The sequence below is a fragment of the Impatiens glandulifera genome, chromosome 8 (assembly GCF_907164915.1).
Source record: "Impatiens glandulifera chromosome 8, dImpGla2.1, whole genome shotgun sequence".
Lineage (NCBI taxonomy): Eukaryota > Viridiplantae > Streptophyta > Magnoliopsida > Ericales > Balsaminaceae > Impatiens > Impatiens glandulifera.
In genome coordinates, this window is record NC_061869.1 from 4,439,094 (window position 1) to 4,455,079 (window position 15,986).

Here is a 15,986-nt window from a genome sequence, read left to right on the forward strand (position 1 = left end):
TATAAGAATAAATTTGAAAATATATAACTAATTTTCCTATATTATTGAAAAAATTGAAAATATATAACTAATATTTCTATATTATAATAAAATATAAAATATTTTTATATTTTAAAATATATTATAATATTAAAAACATTTTTATAATTAAATATATAACTAATATTCCTATATTATATAAAATTTTGAGAAGTTGAACTACTTAAAAATAATAATAAAATAGGGGAAATATATTAATTTATTTAAAATATATATTTATTAATTAAATATATAACTAATATTTATATTATATTATAGAGTATATTATTATATAATAATTAAAAAGTCAGATTAAAAAAAAACAATGACCTGCCCTTTTACACGTTGTACGCGGCACCGGTCATGCGATGCATATGCTCTTAGGGAGGTTGAGAATATTCACCTCTAGATGTCATTTAATTAGAAGATGGAAAAAAATGGGACAACAAATCAAACACATAATATGCAAACACTTAACCATTCAACAAGACACTTAACTCTTTTTTAACATTATTAATATATTATAATGAGTCCTTAGTATATTATCATATACATATATTAATAAACAAAACATTTTTTTTAACATTATTATGATATAATGAGCTCCTTGTTATAAAAATATTATCAATATAATGAGCTCCTTGTTATAAAAATATTATCAATATACATTAATAAAATGCCTTCAATTTTAATTAACAAATAAGGATTATTTTCAAACTTAATAAAACCAATATATTCAAAATATTAGATATCTGTCAATGACCTTGTCTAAATTATTGTTTCAATCCATATAAATTTTTATTAAGTTTACATATTTATTTTGATAAAATACCTTTCAAACTTTCAAACATTCAGATATTTATATATATATATATATATATATATATATATATATATATATATATATATATATATATATATATATATATATATATTTATATATATATATATATATCATTTTCAATACAATATTCAAAAAATAATATTTATATATATATATATATATTTATATATATATATATATATATATATCATTTTCAATACAATATTCAAAAAATAATATTTACATCTATTTATGTAAATATTTAATAAAAATATATTCCATCTATTTGATTATATCCTTTTACAACTAATTGATTATATCTTTTTACAACTAATCTAGCTTTAGCTCTGTACTTTATCAATACTTTCATTTGTATTTAATTTTATCTTACAAATTCATTTACATCCAATTGTCTTTTTTTTCTTTAGTCAATTTAGTTAATTTTCAAGTTTTTGTTCTGAATTAATTTACAAATTCAGTGAATTGTTCAAATTTATAAAAAAAACATATAAAAAAAAGATAGTGAACTAATTTATTATTTTCATTCATTTTAATTTAACTTACAACATAATCTTTCAATGGTGAATTAGTATTTTAAAAGTTTTTTTACCATTATCATTTGTTTGATTTGGAGCATTAATAGACACTAATGAAGGTATAACTTCATATTGGATAACATTCAGCTGATTAACCCATAATAAATCTAGAAAAATGAAAAAATTTCATTTTCTTTAATATTTTCAGTATTCTTATGATCTATATTAATCTCATCAAAAATTGATTTTTTTATCTTATCATAAAAAAAAAGATAATTCACTTGATTTGCATTCATAATTCACTTGATTTGCATTCAGATGTTTCATTTTTATTTCCGATGACATTTTAAATAAAATATAAATCTTAATGAAAAACGACATCACTAGAAACATATACATATGTAGTGTTGATATTATTTAAAAGATATATGTAAAAGAGATTTAACAAATTTTAATTTGTTAGGTAAAACATTTGCCACATAACAAATACATCATAATATTATAAGATTTTAAGTATCTTGAATTCTGGTCTCTTTCTACATAATATTTCAATTGGTGTTTTACCATTTGAAACATTTGTGGAAAATCTATTTTAAAATATGTTGCGTCAATAAGAATATGATCAAAATTTTACTTCTAATTTTGACTTAATTATTAATGATCTTGCAATTTGTATCAAAATGTTTATGATTCATTCAACCACACAATTTTGTCGTGGTGAATATTTACAAAATGTTTGATGAACAATTTCTAAAAATTTCAAAATCTAAACATTATTTATTTTAATAACTTTAATAGTTGTACAATATTAAACATGTTTGAAATTAAAAAAAAAAAAATCCAAGTACACCTAGAGAAATCATCCATTATAGTCAACATATACGGTGAATTTATAATTGAGGTTTTCGATATGGTCCCCATATATAGGGATATTCAATATTTGGTTTGAACCGAATATTCGACCGAATTCGAATAAACCGAATTCGAATTACATTTTCGGTTTCGAATCGAATTCTTAACCGATTCAAATTCAAATATAGTTTTCGGTTTGGTTTTCGAGTTTAGGTTTCAGCTCAAAAACCAAACCGAAAACCGAATTCATTTTTTATTATATATTATATAATTTATTACATATTATATATTAAATTATCATGAACCTCCTACTAGAACCCTACATTAAATCTATAATCTCTCATTCATTTTTCCCTTTCTCTAGCCGTTCACACCTCTCAACCGCCATATATTGTCGTCGTCGACACTTTTTACTTTCGTCGTTCAATTGCTGAATATATATTGACGTTGAGTCACTAAGTTTAGCTTGCGTGATTTATATTTATTTTATAATTTAAGTATATATATGATCTCTTTAAGACATTATTTATTTTGTTAACTCATTTAAGATTTTTTTTTTTATCTTATGGGTACGTAGGTGATGTTCAATATTTGGTATAAACAGAATATCCGACCGAATTCGAACCGAATTTGAGTTCATCGAATTCGAATTTTTTCAAATCGGTTCAATTTTCGAATTTGACTAAAATAATAAATTTCGAAAACCCGAACCGAAAACTCGAATAAGCCAAAAACCGAACTGATGAATAATCATACCCATATATCAACATTTATTAACTAAAAAAAATCTTAATTTGAGAGACCCTCGAAAGGTAATCTTTGCAATTTTTACAAATAGACATTTGGAACAATGATTTTTTTATAAACCAACTCAAGAAATACATATTTTAATACACATTTATTGGGTGTCTAAGTCTCTTATGGAAAACACTTAAAATAAAAAAAAAAAAAAAACATTGTTCAGATACATACTGTTTTCAATAAAATATAAATTTCTAATTTTTTCCCAATAATTGGATTTAGAAAAAATATCGTTCCTCCTCTTCTCTTTTGTAAGTTTAGATATTATTATTAAATAATATTTGAAAAAATGTGTAAATAATTAATACATCTACATTACCTTAGGTAAATCAGGATTTCTTATACCAATATTGAACTTTTTGTTATCTATATATATATAATGATGCTTAATTTTTAAAGTGTCCGGATTGCCGGGTCGAGAGCTGTGATTAATTTGGATATTTGAGTCGGATTGTGGGTTGACCCGCCTTTAAATTTAAAACGGTTAAAAATAAAATTAAAAATACTAGAGATATGTTTCGAACTTGCAACCTAACAAAACATGTACAACTCTTTAACCAACTAGGCTACAAAGACTTTATATTTTAAATTCAACACCAAATTTGATAAACGCGGGACGTTTTAATATTAATATAAGTTCCAACTTTTTAACTAACTAATATATATATATATATATAATGACGCTTAATTTTTAAAGTGTCCGGATTGCCGGGTCGAGAGCTGTGGTTAATTTGGATACTTGGGTCGGATTGTGGGTTGACCGGCCTTTAAATTTAAAACGGTTAAACATAAAATTAAAAATGATAGAGGTATGTTTCGAATTTGCAACCTAACAAAACAAATATAACTCTTTAACCAACTAGTCTACAAAGACTTTATATTTTAAATTCAACACCAAATTTGATAAACGCGGGACGTTTTAATATTAATATAAGTTCAAATTTTTAACTAACTAATCTATATATATATAATGATGCTTAATTTTTAAAGTGTCCGGATTGATGGGTTGAGAGCTGTGGTTAATTTGGATACTCGGGTCGGATTGTGGGTTGACCCGCCTTTAAATTTAAAACGGTTAAACATAAAATTAAAAATGCTAAAGGTATGTTTCGAACTTGCAACCTAACTAAACAAGTACAACTCTTTAACCAACTAAGCTACAAAGACTTTATATTTTAAATTCAACACCAAATTTGTTAAACGCGGGACGTTTTAATATTAATATAAGTTCAACTTTTTAACTAACTAATCTATATATATATATATAATGATGCTTAATTTTTAAAGTGTCCGGATTGCCGGGTCGAGAGCTGTGGTTAATTTGGATACTTGGGTCGGATTGTGGGTTGACCCACCTTTAAATTTAAAACGGTTAAACATAAAATTAAAAATGCTAGAGGTATGTTTCGAATTTGCAACCTAACAAAACAAATATAACTCTTTAACCAACTAGTCTACAAAGACTTTATATTTTAAATTCAACACCAAATTTGATAAACGCGGGACGTTTTAATATTAATATAAGTTCAAATTTTTAACTAACTAATCTATATATATATAATGATGCTTAATTTTTAAAGTGTCCGGATTGATGGGTCGAGAGCTGTGGTTAATTTGGATACTCGGGTCGGATTGTGGGTTGACCCGCCTTTAAATTTAAAACGGTTAAAAATAAAATTAAAAATGCTAGAGGTATGTTTCGAACTTGCAACCTAACTAAACAAGTACAACTCTTTAACCAACTAAGCTACAAAGACTTTATATTTTAAATTCAACACCAAATTTGTTAAACGCGGAACGTTTTAATATTAATATAAGTTCAACTTTTTAACTAACTAATCTATATATATATATAATGATGCTTAATTTTTAAAGTGTCCGGATTGCCGGGTCGAGAGCTGTGGTTAATTTGGATATTTGAGTCGGATTGTGGGTTGACCCGCCTTTAAATTTAAAACGGTTTAAAATAAAATTAAAAATGCTAGAGGTATGTTTCGAACTTGCAACCTAACAAAACAAGTACTACTCTTTAACCAACTAGCTACAAAGACTTTATATTTTAAATTCAACACCAAATTTGATAAACGCGGGATGTTTTAATATTAATATAAATTCAACTTTGTAACTAACTAATCTATATATATATATAATGATGCTTAATTTTTAAAGTGTCCGGATTGCCGGGTCGAGAGCTGTGGTTAATTTGGATATTTGAGTCGGATTGTGGGTTGACCCGCCTTTAAATTTAAAACGGTTTAAAATAAAATTAAAAATGCTAGAAGTATGTTTCGAACTTGCAACCTAACAAAACAAGTACAACTCTTTAACCAACTAGGCTACAAAGACTTTATATTTTAAATTCAACACCAAATTTGATAAACGCGGGACGTTTTAATATTAATATAAGTTCAACTTTTTAACTAACTAATCTATATATATATATATAATGATGCTTAATTTTTAAAGTGTCCGGATTGCCGGGTCGAGAGCTGTGGTTAATTTGGATACTTGGGTCGGATTGTGGGTTGACCCGCCTTTAAATTTAAAACGGTTAAAAATAAAATTAAAAATGTTAGAGGTATGTTTCGAACTTGCAACCTAACAAAATAAGTACAACTCTTTAACCAACTAGGCTACAAAGACTTTATATTTTAAATTCAACAACAAATTTGATAAACGCGAGACGTTTTAATATTAATATAAGTTCAACTTTTTAACTAACTAATCTCTCTCTATATATATAATGATGCTTAATTTTTAAAGTATCCGGATTGCCAGGTCGAGTGCTGTGGTTAATTTGGATATTTGAGTCGGATTGTGAGTTAACCCGCCTTTAAATTTAAAACGGTTAAAAATAAAATTAAAAATTCTAGATTTATATTATTAATCGTGCAAATGCACGGGCTAAATGCTAGTTACATATAACATATATAACATGCTCTTCCAAATCAATTAGTCTTCTATATTCTATGTCTATATATTCCTTCATTATAGGGTTATAATCAAATATATTCAAAACAAATGGATTATGATAAGATTACTTACTTGTCGAGGAAATGGAGTCAATCCCTTTATTCTTAATTTGTCGCATATTTTTTAGAAACTGTATATACATTCGATATTCCTCCATCAACATGTTCTCAGCATCTTCTTTTCAACAACTGAATTTACTACCATTCATGTATTATTTCTCTTCATATTTCCTTTTTTAGGTTGTTTCTACCCATCAGAAATCAGGGTAACCTACAAACTTAAAACAACCTTCCATAGTGACAATAATATGTATTTTTGTTCTTACTCTTTTCAATAAACTAATTTACAATTTTTGAATTCTCTTCTTTCATGATCATTGTTGACTCTTGGTAAGATCTCTTCTGTTTCGATTTCTTCTCCACATTTTTGTAGCATTATAAACAATTTGTAAACGTCCGACCAATAATCTTGAAATAGAATATGATCATTCACATACTCATACCTTTTTTCTCGAGACCCATTAGAAACTTAATATAACATTCATCATAATTAGTTTTCATTTCATGACATCTACACCACCTATGAAGTGGTTTTAATCCATCTCATCCCATAGAAGCCTTACCTTCAAGTAATATTCTTGGTCTAAAATGTTTGTTGCACGAAATTAATATATTGCTCTATTATTGCCTTCACAGCGGGATTTGACTTCAAGCTTGTTTTCTTTTTCAAAAATCTTTTTGCAATCTCCGATTTCAATCGTATTCATAATAATGCTCTTATAAGCGCATCTACAATCCCCATTGATCACCTTCATCTATTTCGCTGCGGATGAATAAAACTTATAATATTTAAATAAATATTTAATAAAAAAATATTATTTATTCTTAATTATATTATCATGAGTTTAGTTTACCAGTTTTAGGTTGAATTCTTATTAAGAAATCTTTCTTAAATTAATAATAATGATTGCATATATCATCATATCAAACTTATAATTAATATCTTATTTATAAAATAAAGGATAGTACTAAGAAATTTATAAATATACTTGTTGGGCTTGAATTAGGCTTTTTAATTGGGCCGTACCCGTTTTTAGTTTGATAGCCCTAGGGTTATTTGTTTAAATACCCTCCTCTGGTCTGAATATAAGAGGTTATTTTTCTCAAGATTATATCGCCGCCGCCGTCCGTCGCCGTCGTAAAAGGAGCTTCGCCGCCGCCTCCGCCGACCAGCAGCCATGGTATTCATCTTCTTTCAACCTTTATATCGCTCAATCTAGCTGATATAGATTTAATATTCTTCTTAAAAGAGCAATAGATCATGAATTTAGATTTCACATCTGTGATCCCCTATGTTCACAATAGTTGATGATTATCTGATCTGTATTTTGAAGCTTAGCCTTGAATGATTGACGCCTTCTTTTCGTATTTATTAAACCGTATTGAATTATAACCACTGCCGATTGAGTTTTAGGGTTTAATCAGACGCTTTTAATCTTTTATCAAGTCACTGTCTTGGATCATAAACAAGTGAGTTGCAAGGAACATTTTCGTATATATATATATATATATATATAGTTTCATATTGATATATGTTAAGAACAATTTTTTAATCCTTAGAAGATGTGTTTAATTGAACTGTCTTAAAGATTGAATTGATATACTTTTGGTTCTATCAAATTTGAGAATACAGAAACTTTGATTATAGAGAAGTGGGTTGCAAAGAACAATTTTGTTCAGATTTAGTTTCATTTTGATATATGTTAAGAACAGATACTAAATCTCATCCATTTGTTAATCCTTCGATTTGTTCAATTTCAATTTGTGTAGATTGATTAACCTGATCTGTTATATCCAATTTGAGAAAACAGAAACATTGAATAGCTTCTTTGGATAGTGCTAAATTATTGGATTGTTATAGGTTAACGTTCCGAAGACAAAGAAGACCTACTGCAAATCAAAGGAATGCAAGAAGCACACTTTGCATAAAGTTACTCAATACAAGAAGGGTAAGGACAGTTTGGCAGCTCAGGGTAAACGTCGTTACGACAGGAAACAATCTGGTTATGGAGGTCAAACAAAACCCGTCTTTCACAAAAAGGTTTTGACTTTATTCTCTTTAGAACTAGTTTTGTAGGGTTTGTACATAGAAGCATATTATAAGTTGTTGTTTTGACAGGCAAAAACCACGAAGAAGATTGTTTTGAGGTTGCAGTGCCAAAGTTGCAAGCACATGTCTCAACATGCTATTAAGGTTTGTTTTTGTTTTTGTTTTGAGAGATTGTGATTATTTGGGTTGAAACCAATATTGGGTTGTTGTTTAATTGTTTCAGAGGTGCAAGCATTTTGAGATTGGTGGAGACAAGAAGGGCAAGGGAACTTCTCTGTTTTAGATTGGTTAAGGTTTTAATATTTTTGATGCCATTTTTGTTTGTGATGGAGGAAAGAGTAAGACTAGTTATTTATTACCCTGTTTTCAAACTGAATATTTCATCAGTTTATGATTTTAATGTTCAATTTCTTGTTAAGACTATAAACCAATGATCTTCATTTCACCTACTTTTTCTTTAAAATCTTTTTTAAAAAAGGTTATTATTCATTTCAAGTTTTGGTTATTGTTTTTTTAAAAGTTGTTTTTGATAGTTTAACACAATATTTGAAATTAGTATTCTAATTCAGTTATTACAAAATAATTATAAAAATATATATAGTTGTTAATTTAACTTAATTACATTATTTACTGAAATAAAAATATATATGTCTTAATATTAAGTGAAAATTTCAAATATTCATTATAACTTATTTACATTATTTTTGATGTATAATCAATCTCTTAGTTCTATGAGTTTGAAGTTTATTCTTACAATGTTACTGAACACATTATATTTAGATAAATTCAAATTATTAAAGCTTCAATAATATTTAAAATTATTTTAATAAAATATTAATTTATAACAAAAATAAATTAATAAAACTAGTTTATTTATTTAAGTCACAATTTTGAAAAACTTTATTTTGAAAATTTAAATATAATTAACATAAATAAAAATATTTTAAACAGCAAAGTCACAATTTTAACTATAATTTATTTAAATATCTTGTTTTAAAGTTTTTCTAAAAGAATTTGGTTTACTTAAAATTAATTAAAGTGTCTTTAAAAACAAAATACACTATAACAAAAACAAGAGTTTGGTTGATTTTAGTTTATTTGAATTATTAAATATTTGAATTTTATGTAGAAGAAGAGGCACCACAATACTTTTTTTGTTCATCTGTTGATGTAAACAGGTTTTGTAAAGAGTTTAAAATGTTCAGCCTGATGGTTGCTCAATGTCTGTATTGTTCAGTAAGATAGTGTGGTTAGGGCATATCATGTGTAAATGATATTCAAATCAATCTTTGTTTGACTTAGTGTATTGTGACCAGCTCTAAGCATATGGATGGGGTATAGGTTTTGGGACCCAGAAGGGTATTTCGTTTTTACTGGAAATATAATATTCTCGGATACCCATTGTCATCACTAACAACAATCCCTTTTATTGTTAGGGTAATGATATGAGAGGTTTAGTATGAGCAAAGGGTTCATAATTCCTAGTATAATGTTGTACCATATGTTGTTCAATGTCTGCCTGATTGAGTAAAATAGTTTTATAAGGCAAAACAAAAAAAGTCCAAATCCCTTTCTTTTGTTGGGCTAGTTTTTGTCTAATTCTATCATTGGGGCTTTGGATAGGTTTCATATCTAACAGAAACCCTAAGCTTAGTTTTTGTTTCCATAAAAGAGAGTAGAAAGTGATTAACAAAAACAAAAATTCTTGAGAATAGTGAGAAACAGATGTAAACAGAGAAAAATAAGAGAGGATGATCCAGTCATAACCCCCCAATGATCCTGAAAACCACAGCAGCATCACCATCTCATCTACTTCGGCAAGCTACGATAATGTCAAATCACAACACCCAATGATTTCAAATAAGTCGCAAACACGAAACAGTTTGGAAGCAGCAAAAACTATCTCAGCACAAGTTTTTTCTTACAGAAAACATCTTTTTCTATGCTTGGGGTGGTCAAAGTTTGCCTTATAAAATAGTTAAATTTTTAAAAGCTGTATTTTCATATTAAAACCTTTTATGTTCTAAAGAAAGCACACACAAGCCAAACAAGCTTCCAAATGCTTACCTTTTCTCAAAGTCTGTCTGCATATATCATCTCCAAAGCTTTCTGACAAAATCCACCCTTCAAGTTCAGGTAGAGCAGCCCAAAGCTAATATGTAATTGTGACTGCCCAAAGCTAATATGTATCCAATAAACTATTTATAATATGTATCACAAAAGTTTCCAAAACCAAACAGGCAGGCATATGCAAACAATGGTTTTATGAAATTGATGCTGTAAATAAAACACAACATACCAACCACTAAACAAAATCATTATTAAGAGAATTGAAAGACTATTAGAAATCATTAGAAACCGGCAATTAGAAATCAACTTGACTTTTAGGAAACATAAAGAAATTTTCAAGTCTTAAAAGCATAGGGAAGTCGGTATAAATACTGAGTACAATGTTTTCAAAAACATTGAAACAAACAAAAGTACATAAACTTCAAAATACAAGTTTCTAATCCGAAATTTGAAAATGCAGTAGTAAACTTTTTTTGGATAGAAATATCAAGTCTTAGTTTGCAAGAGTGCCAGGAACTTCAAGGGATCACCATAGTTGAAAACTAAAGTTTTGATGCATCTTATGAAGGAATCTGCAAAATCAATTGTAAAAAAACAAAAACTGTTCATGAGCTCAAAATATTTTAAGCACAAAAATATAACAGTAAATAACTAAAACTTTGTACACCTCTGAAAATTAAAGAAAAATAAAACAAGAAAAGGTGAGCAAACATAATGCATAATGGAGGCAAAACATAAAAAAAGAACATTGTGTATAATAGAAAATTTGTGTACCTTTGAAGGAATTTGACCTACCTACTGCCCATAACCCATGTAAGAAGGAGGACCACCCGGAGCTGGCCTACTCGGTCCTTGACCCATCTGAGGATTCTGATAACCACCTTGGTTTAAGTAAGCTGGTTGACTACCATAGCTGACACCAGGCTGGCTTCCATAACCTTGATTGTTCATATTAGGCGGCATACCCTGATTCATTGATGCCCCAAGTCCTCCAAACAGGTTAGACACGTCCAACCCAGCTCCTTGGGCGTTCATAAGGGCAGTCAATGCTTGCCCAATTGCAGGGGCCAGTCCTGGATTTGGAACAGAAGGGTTAAATCCAACAGATGGTCCTGAAGGTGCCATAAGATGGCCAGGGCTTGGTCCAGCAGCAGAAGGATATCTGGTCTTCTCCTTCCTGAAAGAGTGATGATGATGCTGATGATGCTGGTGCTGATACTGCTGTTGTTGTGGAAATTGTGGTTTGTTTGGTTTAGGTCCATCAACTGCCTTCTGACAGTTCAATGTCTTCCCATCAAACATCTTCTGAGGTTCCTCCAATGCTTTCTTAGCACTCTCTACACTCTTGTACACAAAAAGGCAGAACCCTTTAAACTTCCGAGTTTGTTTATCTAATCCCAGAGGACCCTCTTCAATCTCACCATATTTAGCAAAGAACTCAGTGATTTTATGTGGATCAATGTCAGCAGAAACATTGCTTATGAAAATCTTTCTCTGTGTATACTCTGACGCTGGTGGGGCAGCAGGAGGAGCTGGAACAGGTCCAGCTGCTGCTAATTGGCAGGAAGTTAATCGATTACCGATTTGCTTCTGTGGCTGTATCAAAGCCTTCCTAGCTCCTTTTCTATGCTTAAAGAGAATGAATCCATAACCTTTTGACTTACCAGTTAACTTATCTGAAACAGCCTTACAATCCTCAATCTCACCATACTTACTGAATACACTTATTAGGGTTTCCTTATTCGAATCCCAACCAAGACCATGCACAAAGATCTTTCTATGCGAAGGATCCAAATCAGCCAACTTCTGCACACTCTCCATGAATTCAGGTAACTTCGAGACAGCCTCCTTAACAAGAGCAATCAAATGATCTTTCCCAAACGGTTCCAAAATCTTCTCAATAGGTTCTTCCTCCAAATCCTCAACGCCTTCCTCATCCCCTTCCTCCTCCTCCTCAACTTCTTCGGCCGCCGCCTTATCTCCGTTAACAACCGCAGCCTGGTTTTCATTTTCATTACCTTCTTCGTCGCCTTCTTCTTCATCCTCCATGTTCTCCGTCTCTTCTTCAACCGTCTCTTCTATTGGTACTGCAGCGAAGGTTTCTTGCGGTTGCCCTATCTGATCTTGCTCCATGACTTGTTCCGATGCGATTAGGGTTTGTTGTTGTTGTTGTTCAGGTTGAGGTGTGGTTTGAATCTGTTCGGTTTCAGGTGTTCTGGTGGATGATTCAGGCTCGACAGATCGGAGTTTTCGCTTCTTGCCCATGGAGGAAGATAGATTATACGAAATTTCTCTCAAATCCGATGCCGATTTTGAGCTTTCAGCTAGGGTTTCCTAGTTGAATCTATATTCTAGAAAGGTGTGAATAACACTGTCGTGTCCGAAGCCTAGCCGAACTTCGAATTATAGAGGAGATAATTTGGGTTTGGGCTTTTTTAATGGGCCTTTTGTAGTTAACCTTGAATTGAGCCCATACACTTTCCTTCATTCTATTCTTTAATCTATAATTCATAAAATTATTTTTTCCACTTTTATTAAAACCAAATAAGTCGAAGTATTTTGCCCAAAATAAAAAATTTGAAAACTCAAGTTTCCGAGTGATTTTTTAATTGAAATTTTAGGTTTCAAAAACTCACATTCCTTTATAAAACAAAATTACAAGAATAAAAAGGAAACTAACAAAATCATAAAAATTAAACTGACATTTACTAATTCATATAGAAATGGTGATTAAAATTAAAAAGTTTTCAATTTTCAAATGTGGTATGAACTATTCTAAATATTTGAAAATTAATAATAATAATAATAAAAATTTAATTTTTGTTTTCTATAAGAAAAACTTTTATAAAATTGTTACTAAATATAAATGAATATAAAGAATATCTCTTAGATATCTTTTTATTATTTAACAAAAGAATATATAAAACAATTTAATAAAAAAAATTTTTTTTTTTTTAGAGAACTAGCCTTACACATTTATACTTAATGCAATACAAAGTGTGGGTTGAACATAAGGATGACAATTTGAAACCGCCCCGTGAAAACTAAACCGAATTATACTGTTTGAAACGTTTTTTCCCTAAAACCGAACGAGAATGGAGCGGGGATGAAATTTGTGTCCCCCGACCCATCCCGATTTCACCCTGATTCTGTTCCGAACATTATAAACTTAATTAAATATATTAAATTATCAATATACTTTTTTATTCACTATATTTTATAAGAGTAATAAAAAAAATTTATAATAATATAAAATTTTATATATTACAATATATTTTATATTAAAAAATTCGTTTATATTTGTATTTTTTAAACAAATATTTTTTATTAACGGTGTCCCAATGGATTTCTCGAAATCGAAAAAAAACTGAATAGGATGGGGATGGTATTAAAAAAATATCAAAAATAAAAACGGGACCAAGATATTAAATGCATTGCTTGCTTCAAAAATTTTATACTCTGTTAGATACTAATAAACTAAAATTGAGAATTTGTTATGCATTTCATTTGAACATACCAGAAGATTTTCGTGCAATTCATGATGTTTTATTGAGATTATATTGAAATAATCTTTAAAAACCATCCTACATGATTAACTACCCATCAAATCGCCCAATTTGGATCGTATACCATGGCACATGTTACTTATGGATGAGACAAACTTAAAATCAAATGATATTTAAAGACAAATATCTACTAATAAGACTAGAAAAGATAATGCTAGTATGAGAAAACATGTCCAAGGGAAAATGTTCTAAATTGATAATAATGTCAATATGAAATCAAAACATAAATAAAACAAAACAAAGGATGCTACTAATAACCACTTAAAAGACCTAAACCAAAGCAGATAGATGATGAAAAGATTTCAAAAACAGGAAAAACACACTTGCAATAAAATAAAACACCCAATAATACCAACAATTCAGATAGGAAGAAGAACCGCAAAAGTAGGCCAATTCAAGACCATAAATCTCACCCGACTACTTATCCAGCTCTCTCGAGTTCCCCGTCTTTTTCCTTCTTTTAACGTTTCTGGTTGGTTTCTATGTTGTTCCAATCATCTACTTGGCCATCATAACCTTAACAAACTCCTCGTAGTTAATCTGTCCATCTCCATCCACATCAGCCTCACGAATCATCTCATCAACTTCTTCATCAGTTAACTTCTCCCCAAGATTCGTCATTACATGACGAAGCTCAGCAGCAGAAATGAAACCATTTTGATCCTTATCGAAAACCCTGAAAGCTTCCTTCAACTCCTCTTCAGAATCTGTATCCTTCATCTTCCTAGCCATCAGGTTGAGAAACTCTGGGAAATCAATTGTTCCATTTCCATCAGCATCCACTTCATTTATCATGTCTTGTAGCTCTGCCTCTGTTGGATTCTGTCCCAATGATCGCATAACAGTTCCAAGCTCTTTCGTCGTAATACAACCTACAAATGTATTATATAACATTTTAATCCATTAAATTACTCATCCTTCACCACCATATGAGAAGAACAATGTTTCTATCTATCCACCAAAGTTGAAGTGATGTCTCTTTAACTAACATAACATAACAACATAAAGCGCTTCCACGGTTGGGTGAAGTGAGGTCTCTTTTAGCAATAAAACAGTGGAAATTGAGCTTACACTTCATTCAAAAGATGGATCTCTTTACTCACAGATGTTCATGAATCATTGTTGATTTGTTGTGCAGTCTTATCTATCACATAAATGAAACTACTACTACAACTCTAACTTATTCAATAATAAGTGAAAGACACATTTCTAAAGTGAATCCATAAATGCGAATAGATCAGGACACGATGAACATAGATCGTTGACTAAAACCTAGCATTACAAAAGATGAATCGATCTATTCAAATAAGTTTTCAAGCAGAAACAGTAACGGATCGAATCGAATCCAAGTCAACCGTTCAAACGATGATAAACATAATCAGCCATAAAATATATCAAATCGATGAAGAACTAAGCGTGGATCTGAACATAAACGATGAAATTTGAATCGGACATAGGATCAAAAGCGTAAGAAATGAAATCTGACCATCTCCATCCTTGTCGAATAGACTGAAAGCTTCCTTGAATTCGGAGATCTGGTCATCGGTGAGCTGATCTGCCATTTCTCTTTGCTTGCCTTTGGGAGAGATATAGAGAGAGAAAGAAAGAGAGATAGTGAAGGAAATTGGGAGGATGATAATTATATAAGGAGAAGGAGAAGGGAAAATTTTAGCGGAAATAAAAGAAGAATTTTTTTAAATAAACAGTACAAATGAGATATATTTTTACAATTTTTTAATTATAATAATATTATTTGTGAACCAATTGGTAAATTTGACGAAATGACCATAAAAAGGAGTAAATGATTTAGTGATCAGCGCATAATTTTAAATATATTGGTGATTACTTCATATTTTTTTGACGAAATTGTCTCTTTCGCGAAACGCAAACGAATGTTATGTGAAAAGTCTATAATCGGATTGTCGGTTGCATCTCGAATGCATCTCGCGAATGCCGGTTGCGTCTCACGAATGCATTTCGCGATTGTCGGTTGCGTCTCGCGAATGTCGGTTGCTTCTCGTAATCGGGGGTGCGTCTCGCGATTGTGGACTTTTCACATGGCATTCGGTTGCGTCTCGCAACTGACGGTTGTGTCTCGCAACTGGCGGTTGCGTCTCGCGACAAGGACAATTTCGTTAAATAAATATGTAATGGTCGCCAGCGCATTTAAATTTATGCGCTGGTCACCGACTCATTTACCCTATTATGATGGTCATTTTGTCAAATTTTCCTCTAAAT

General features: G+C 30.0%; 3 protein-coding genes across 7 annotated transcripts; 1 reads left to right on the top strand and 2 right to left on the bottom strand.

Moving 5' to 3' along the window:
• The first annotated feature begins 7,131 nt into the window (after positions 1-7,131).
• LOC124912160 (60S ribosomal protein L44-like) lies at positions 7,132-8,519 on the top strand. Its single transcript, XM_047452722.1, has 4 exons — positions 7,132-7,243; positions 7,924-8,103; positions 8,182-8,256; positions 8,336-8,519. Exons 1-4 carry the CDS (start codon positions 7,241-7,243, stop codon positions 8,393-8,395), a joined length of 318 nt encoding a protein of 105 aa, XP_047308678.1. The 5' UTR covers positions 7,132-7,240; the 3' UTR covers positions 8,396-8,519.
• Positions 8,520-9,626: 1,107 nt separating this feature from the next.
• On the bottom strand, positions 9,627-12,554 carry LOC124911285 (UBP1-associated protein 2A-like). 5 transcript variants are annotated; one of them, XR_007096605.1, is made up of 3 exons: positions 10,978-12,554; positions 10,180-10,291; positions 9,627-9,934 (listed from the first exon to the last, which is right to left on the bottom strand). XR_007096605.1 is itself a non-coding variant. In XM_047451746.1 (2 exons), exon 1 carries the CDS (start codon positions 12,445-12,447, stop codon positions 10,978-10,980), a length of 1,470 nt encoding a protein of 489 aa, XP_047307702.1. In that variant the 5' UTR covers positions 12,448-12,554; the 3' UTR covers positions 10,468-10,754. The 5 variants fall into 5 exon arrangements, 3 of the variants coding, with proteins under 3 accessions (XP_047307702.1, XP_047307703.1, XP_047307701.1); XR_007096604.1 differs by having other exon boundaries at positions 10,957-12,554; XM_047451746.1 differs by lacking the exons at positions 9,627-9,934; positions 10,180-10,291 and adding an exon at positions 10,468-10,754.
• Positions 12,555-13,921: 1,367 nt separating this feature from the next.
• LOC124911279 (calmodulin-7) lies at positions 13,922-15,391 on the bottom strand. Its single transcript, XM_047451739.1, has 2 exons — positions 15,235-15,391; positions 13,922-14,620 (listed from the first exon to the last, which is right to left on the bottom strand). The coding sequence occupies exons 1-2, from the start codon at positions 15,308-15,310 to the stop codon at positions 14,247-14,249; spliced, it is 450 nt and encodes a 149-aa protein (XP_047307695.1). The 5' UTR covers positions 15,311-15,391; the 3' UTR covers positions 13,922-14,246.
• Between the last annotated feature and the right edge of the window lie 595 nt (positions 15,392-15,986).